This window comes from Carassius gibelio, chromosome B8, assembly GCF_023724105.1.
Source record: "Carassius gibelio isolate Cgi1373 ecotype wild population from Czech Republic chromosome B8, carGib1.2-hapl.c, whole genome shotgun sequence".
NCBI lineage: Eukaryota > Metazoa > Chordata > Actinopteri > Cypriniformes > Cyprinidae > Carassius > Carassius gibelio.
In genome coordinates this window covers 11,144,377-11,151,770 of record NC_068403.1, presented here as the reverse complement: position 1 = coordinate 11,151,770, position 7,394 = coordinate 11,144,377, and the positions used below count along the sequence as shown (strand labels likewise).

Below are 7,394 nucleotides of genomic sequence, written 5' to 3'. Positions count from 1 at the left end.
TATATATATATATATATATATATATATATATATATATATACTAATGTTTTAGCTACAAATGTGATGATACTCTTAAAAATAAGCAATATGTCAATTACAATGTGATCATTTAGGACCGATCAAGCTTTGCTGAATGGAGAATCTGATCAAGTTTGCACCTCGCTGGAAGTATGTAGTTCTCACCTCTCGATGGAGTGAATACTTGGAGCCATGCCAAAATAACTTTACAATGGAAGTGCATTTTTCATCGGTATCTTTCCCCCTTGTCTAATTTCTGTGGTACATACATTTGATGTGATATTTGGATTAGATTTGCAGTGGAATCGAGGCTATTAGCCCCTGGCACAAAAGGTGAACGGCAGAAAAACGTGTTCTATGCAGGTGGGTGGGAGGACTGGTTAAGCAGGTGAGTTCAGACTGAAAGTTTTCTCCCTTGACAGGTGCACAGAAACACTACAACAAGAGAGTCACTCCTCATTTTCCATGCTAAACATTTATGCAAAAACCAGGATGTTGCCGAGTGTAAAAAAACAAATACAGATTTAAGCCTTGACATTTGCATGTGATCTTCATGTTAATGAGCTTCATGTTAACTGCAGCATTTCATCTATATGTTCCTCTGAGTTAAAAATAGATCTTTGTTTCTTTTAGGATATTTGTACAGGATACAATGCACAGGCCAACATTGATCTACTATGGTAACCAGTAACCAAAATACCTGTTACCGCTTTAAAATGATTAATACTGAACAGCTTGATTTTACACGAGTCATCTTTCTTTTTTTAACATCAGATGACAGTTGAGAAAAATTACCTTTGTATGCTTGTTTTTTTTTTTTTTTTTTTTTAGTTGATCAAATCTTGGATTCTGTTTGATTTAGATCAATTCATTTATATTTAGCCTATTGTTCCAAAGCAGTCTGGAGACAATAGAGCCTCATAAACCTCCAGTGAACAAACCAAAGGTGACAGTAGCACGGAAACCCTGAATTAAGGCTCCACAGGTGAGGTGCAGGTAAACTTGACCTCAGTTAGATAAACTCGTGATGCTGCTCGTGCTAGAGCCGGGCGCGTGTCAGCCGTTCGTTCTCGTGTAAAACGGTGCATTTCAGGTCAGTCCGCTTCATTATACAATGGCACAATGAGGAATGCTACTGTTTGCTCGGTTTCACCTGAAGCCTCCATGTGATGTCACAACGCGAGACCCGAGTAACAGGATCGGGGACATTTCTCCCCTACTTAAACCTGACACATGGAGCGCGCCGCTGTGGATGCGTTTTGGAGAGGTAAGCGATAGCTTTTTTATCTGAACGTCTGATCATTTGGTTGAATCGATTTGAGAGAGTTTATGTAAGATAAGCATGTTAGTCCTAAGCGTTTCGGTTATTGTAGTGTCTGTTTGCTTTCTCTCTACGTCTGTGCTTTGCTCCCTCACCAATTAATTCATTATCCCGAGGATTGACTTTACCCCGGGAGAACGAGCCGTGCTCTGCGGGGAATGGTACCCTATACGTGCCACAGTATTTAACCCTTTACCTTTACCCCAAAAAGGAGCTAATTAAAAAATGATTTAACTTCAAATTCATATTAGTAGACATCTATTAGATATCAGGGTTTTTTATTGTGTTTTATAGGCTATAAAACTGTACTATGCGGTAAAGCTGTCCGTCCATGGTAAATCTTAATTTAAATTCAGAGAACTATTTCTATTAGTTATTTTCCAATAATAAATATTCCTTTAACTTTATTAGTATCTTGAAAAAAATTCAGTACCTTTAGGGTCCACAAAGACAAAAAATGATGTGTCTAACTATAGGCCTGTGTATATGAATATGCAAAATATATATCTGTTCTTTACCCTCTACCCTATTCACATTGACATTATGGTTTCATCTCTACTTCTTTGATTACTTGTTTGACCCTATTAACTGTTGCTGTCACTTCTTGAAAACCTCCATGACAGCAGACACAGAGATGGGGCAGTACAGCTGTGGAAAGATTGCTCTCTCATCTCTTCCTTTTGATAGATTTATTCCCTGTCAAATTAAGCTCAACCGCACGGTATTGTTCAGGTACAACTACGGCCTGTTTAAGATTTAAAACGGCAGACGTGTAAGCAGTAAAATTCAAATCAACAGAGATAAATTGTAAATGAATGTAGTATATGACATTGGCTAACTGAAAACTTTGTGAGCTCAGAAAAGGTCACCTGGTGTTTAATATGGCAACAATAACTGCGGGTTGTAGGGTCACCGGAAGTAATTTTACCACACTTGCATGCAAAACCTGCTTAGGCAAGAGAAACCTGTCAGTCTCTGTTTATTAGAATAGAACGGATTTTGAATTATCCAAAAGAGTCGAATCTTTTGATCTGTTCACTAAAAAGATTCATTCTGTGTGATATGAACGAATCACTGAATCACTCAACATAGGACCTGGGGCCCGTTTCATAAAACAAGTTTACCAAATAAGCCAGGTTTATTTCAGTTAGTCTGACTTATTGTCAGTCGATTTGGTTCAAAATAAGTCAAAATAAAAAACAGGCCCCGGTTCACACTGAATTAGTTTTTGTGTTAAAGAGCAAAAAAGTAAATGGCAGTGTATATAAAAAAAAAAAAGTAAGGTGGTGATGTGTTTTTTCAGTGCTGTCAAACGATTAATCGCATCCCAAATAAAAGTTCCTTTTTACACAATATATGGGTGTGTATAGTGTGTATATATATGGGTGTGTACAGTGTATATATGGGTGTGTACAGTGTATATTTATTTTGTATATATAAATAGACAAACACATGCATGTATATATTTAAGAAAAAGTCATGTTTTTATATAAAATATTTAATTATTATATACATTATACATAAATATATATATATATATATATAAACGTAAATATTTGTAAAATATAGGCTTACATGTGTGATTGCATTTACATAGGCTATACATTAAACACATTACACACACATCTATTATGTAAACACAAACTTTTATTTTGGATGCGATTAATCGCGATTAACCATTTGACCGACCCTAGACTTGGAATCATTGTAACTTGTGCGATGCATTTTCTGGAACGCTTTGTTGTGCGAGAGGCTGCAAAAAGTTGAAGTATAGAACAAAACTGTTAAAGGGGGCTTTCACACAGAATGTGTTTTTGCAGTTTTTTTTCTTCTCCATTTCACTTTCTGCTATTTCCTCACATTCACATAAAACGTGTTTGCATCGAAAAGTTTCTTTTAACAAAACATATTTTATCTTGAGCGCAGGATTTTTCGAATGTTGTCATGCATATGGTCAAATATTGTGAACCGCTCCTTTATATTAAACACCAATGGAAAACAGTGCAGTGGAATACAAACACATTCTTTTTGAATGTCCCCTTGTCCTTTAAAAAAACTTGCAAGCCTACAAATCTTCTAGAGCCAACAGAAAGGCACAGATACTGTATACATTTTGTTCAGTAGCTCCATTCTGTGACAGTAGAGTCTGAAACTCTCCTCCCTGTAAAGACAACAAGCTTTAACACCATGGCGAGTTTTTTGTTCTTTAACACACAGATGCAAGCCACAGAATTTTTGACGAGTCATTACAGTGATTTATAAAACTCTCTTTTTTCTCTCAGGGATCCCGTCATTTCCATCCATTGACAAAATGGCAAGTGTGTTTGCCTACGAGAGCTCTCAAATTGACTGGTGTGAGGACAACTACAGAAATTCAGAGAATGTTGTGGAATATTTTAACACGGTATGAACATAACAGATGAGCCGCAAATACCTTTCACATTCTAGTCACTATGAATCACTCTGAATCCAGCCATTAACACTACAGGAGTCCTACTCAAGACATTGTTAAATGTTAACCACACACACCTCTACAGTGACTCAGGCACAGTGTTACACCTATCCATGTGCTCAACAGAGATTGAATCCAGTACAGTTCAACCCAAACAGGTTTTATTTGTGATCCCAAACTAGTTACAACAACTACAAAATGTGTAGAAGTCAAAAACCAGATTTAGAGGAAGGCATCATGGGATAGGATTCGAGTTTGTTTTCACTAATACATGTTTTTTTTGTCTCTTTCAGATGAGCAGTTTGATATTCTTTGTGATCGCACCCATAATGCTTTACTTGCTACACCCATATGCCAAGGAAAGAAACCTGGCTGTCCACCTGGTCTGGATCATGATGGTCTTTGTAGGTAAGTGTGACTGTTTTATCTGTAAGGGGTTGTGGCATTAACATTCCAGCAGAGGGCAGTATTGTTCAATAGCCAGGTCATATTCATAGCCAGCAAATTGATTCATTATATTTAATTCATATAAATGAATGAATGAAATATCAGCAGTGTTAGTGGCCAAATGAGCCAACAAGCTACAAAAGTCTAGTAAATTTCACAAAATTGGATTACCTGCAAATCAATCGACTAGCAATGAAAAGAAAATGTTTCAATTTCAAAATAAATAAAAAGTATTATACATTTGCATTATAAGTACTAATAAAAAATAATAATTTAAAACATTTCTCCTGTGTTTGTCAAAATGGCAAAATGTTTTCAGACATGCACACACCTGATAAGCTGACAATGTAGATAAATGTTTAAAAGCAAAGCAAAGGACAATTGGGAAAACATGCAAAAATCATGGTTTGTTTAAACCACTTATGCTGTTGCCTCAATGAATCAGCTTTTATGGTATTTACATAACGTATTCAAGTGAAATTGAATTGTATTCACATCCCTTTGACCGTGGTCTGTTTCTCTCTCTTCAGGTATCTTCTCCATGTATTTTCACATGACTCTGAGTTTTATGGGCCAGATGCTTGATGAGCTTTCAATCCTGTGGGTCTTGGCTCTTTGTTACTCCCTGTGGTTCCCACGCAAACACTTCCCCTCTTTTATTAAGGACAGGTAGCAAATTCTGTACCATGTTTGCAGTCTGTTTCTATGTACTAGCATTAACTTGTTTACAGTCCTCAGGTTGTGTAACTTGCAGCATGATATTCTAATCTCTCTGTGGGAGAGATGGTTTCCACAGCTTTCTCAGTGGGGTCCAACCAGCCTCATATTAATATTTAACTGGTTGTTATCTAGCTTAAATTAAGTTTTAGACTTAGAAAAATATTGATGTCTACTGTCTACTATGTCTAATGTTGGGGGGTGGTCAGGTTTTTTAAAAAAAATATCAATTACTGTTTACAAAATATTAACCAGCAGCTTTTTTCATAATTGATAAAAATGAGAAATGTTTATTGAGCAGCAAATCAGCATTTTAGAATGATTTCTGAAGGATCATGTGACACTGAAGACTGGAGTAATGATGCAAAACAATTCAACTTTGCCATCACAGGAATAAATTACATTTTAATATATATTCAAATAAAAAAAGTTATTTAAATTTACAATTATATTTTACAGTATTTTTGATCAAATAAATGGTGATCAAAGCCTTGGTGAGACTAATGGAGAAAGATCTGTTTCTCTCCAGACTATCTTCAGTCTAAAGTTTGATCTGTCTTTCTGTGTTTTGTTCTTGTTTAGGAAATCCTTCAGTCATATGGTCCTGATCATCACTGTCATAAGCTCTCTGTCCTCTTTTGTCAAACCTACAGCCAATGCCTACGCTCTCAACTGCTTCACCATCCATATCCTCTACTTTCTGTTTGTGGAATTAAGGAAGTAAAGTGTGCATTCATTGCTTCAAGCTTTTTGAGATGTTGCTTTAGTTACTGTTTATCCACTTTAAGACTATAAAGGCTACTGTAGATCTGTTTTTATTTCTTGGTTTTTCTATCTTGCTTGATTTCACACTCGTTCAAAACGGATCTATTTCTCAACAGTTGCACAGATCAGAAAGTGCTGCGTCTGGCCTGGTCGTCCGTTGGCCTGTGGGTTCTGGCCATCTCCTGCTGGATTAGCGATCGCTTTGGCTGCAGCTTCTGGCAGAAACTGGACTTCTGTTATCTGCACGGTATCTGGTGAGTGAGCCACGATATCCTGCTCTATCATGTTGAGCACATTTGAACCCTAAAGCCTACAAAATCTTATTTGTTTTATATTGTTAGTAATATTTCTAGGGGAACACTTACTGGACTCAAGGAACTTAGGTTTACTTATATATATATTATATACACACACACACACACACACACACACACACACACACACACACACACACACACACACATATACACATACATGTTTATTGCATTTATTGCATAAATAAAAAAAAGTTACTTATTTTATATGTTTTTTATTAGGGTTAAACCTTATTGTCCAGACTTTGGGCTGTCATGCTTATCCAGATTCTGTTTTTCTCTACCCCTCTGTTCAGGCATATTCTGATTGTGATGGCCACCGCTTATGCTAGTACTCTGGTGGCTTACCTGGACGCTAGTCTGGAGATCCCTTATTCCCTACCTGACCTGCAGTACTGGCCACAGAATAAATGGTCCATTGGGCTTCCTTACATAGCCCTCAAAGGCAGCACAAAGACACGGAAAATATGCTAGCATGCATGACAACATGAACTGATACAACCTCATATATAAAGCAGGCTGTAAAGCTGATTTAGGACTAGCCTTTACATCTCCAAAATGGTGAATCCATTTTTATGGGCAGGAAGGAACTGATCCTAAATCAGACACTGTGCATTATATGAACACTGAAAAGAAACTTGTTATATGAAACAAGTGTTGTGGTGAATTGTTGCAGATTCTGGAACTGTCTTCATATTTCTCACAGAACCTGAAACTGAAGTGTGTGTGAGTGAGTGAGTGTGTGTGTGAATGTGTCTAATACAAGTGACTGTTCATATTCTCATCTTTACAGACAACATGCTGTTGTTTTGTGAAAATGAATATTTGCACTTTTGAATGCATGTAGAAAACTTTCTGCATTTTACTTGATTTACTACATTTTTTAACAGAGAAAATTGTCTTAAGCAACTGCTCGAAAATGTCAATGTTCGATTCATAATCTGATCAGAGGAAGAAAATCATGCTGCCTGTTTGAAGTGAGATGTCACTTTCTGAAATGATTTTCTCACAGCAAATGGTGCAGACATTTGTTTACAAATGTAATAACTGGGATTATGTTCATTTTGGTGTGGCATATTTAAATCTTATGTTATTTTACTGTATGTTTCGTTAAAAAACTTTATATATTCTAAATCTATATATTGTGTTTTAACTTCTAACCTCCAACTCACTGTATGAAATTGTGGATATTGACGATGGTGTACTCATCAATGACATCACTCTTTAAAATGCTTATGTGACATGAAACTAATGATTTGTGGATTATTTTTATATAAATGATGATTGCTGGGACATGCATTTGATGTGATTTATTTATTTATCTATTTAACCACCATGAGATACACACCAAAGTAATAGT

At 36.2% G+C, this 7,394-nt stretch overlaps 1 protein-coding gene across 1 annotated transcript; it reads left to right on the top strand.

Annotated features, from left to right (window-relative positions):
* The first annotated feature begins 1,007 nt into the window (after window positions 1–1,007).
* Window positions 1,008–7,321, top strand: acer1 (alkaline ceramidase 1). Its single transcript, XM_052564009.1, has 7 exons — window positions 1,008–1,285; window positions 3,622–3,743; window positions 4,085–4,199; window positions 4,769–4,907; window positions 5,538–5,675; window positions 5,837–5,974; window positions 6,331–7,321. The coding sequence occupies exons 1-7, from the start codon at window positions 1,252–1,254 to the stop codon at window positions 6,506–6,508; spliced, it is 864 nt and encodes a 287-aa protein (XP_052419969.1). The 5' UTR covers window positions 1,008–1,251; the 3' UTR covers window positions 6,509–7,321.
* The last annotated feature ends 73 nt before the right edge of the window (window positions 7,322–7,394 follow it).

What these genes read in the sequence shown, in the direction of transcription:
- acer1 (XM_052564009.1), top strand. Translation starts at nt 1,252, where the DNA reads ATGGAGCGCGCCGCTGTGGATGCGTTTTGGAGAG. An exon ending in TTGTGGAATATTTTAACACG is followed by an intron (nt 3,744 to 4,084) that starts GTATGAACATAA and finishes TGTCTCTTTCAG; the next exon opens with ATGAGCAGTTTGATATTCTT. An exon ending in CCCTCTTTTATTAAGGACAG is followed by an intron (nt 4,908 to 5,537) that starts GTAGCAAATTCT and finishes GTTCTTGTTTAG; the next exon opens with GAAATCCTTCAGTCATATGG.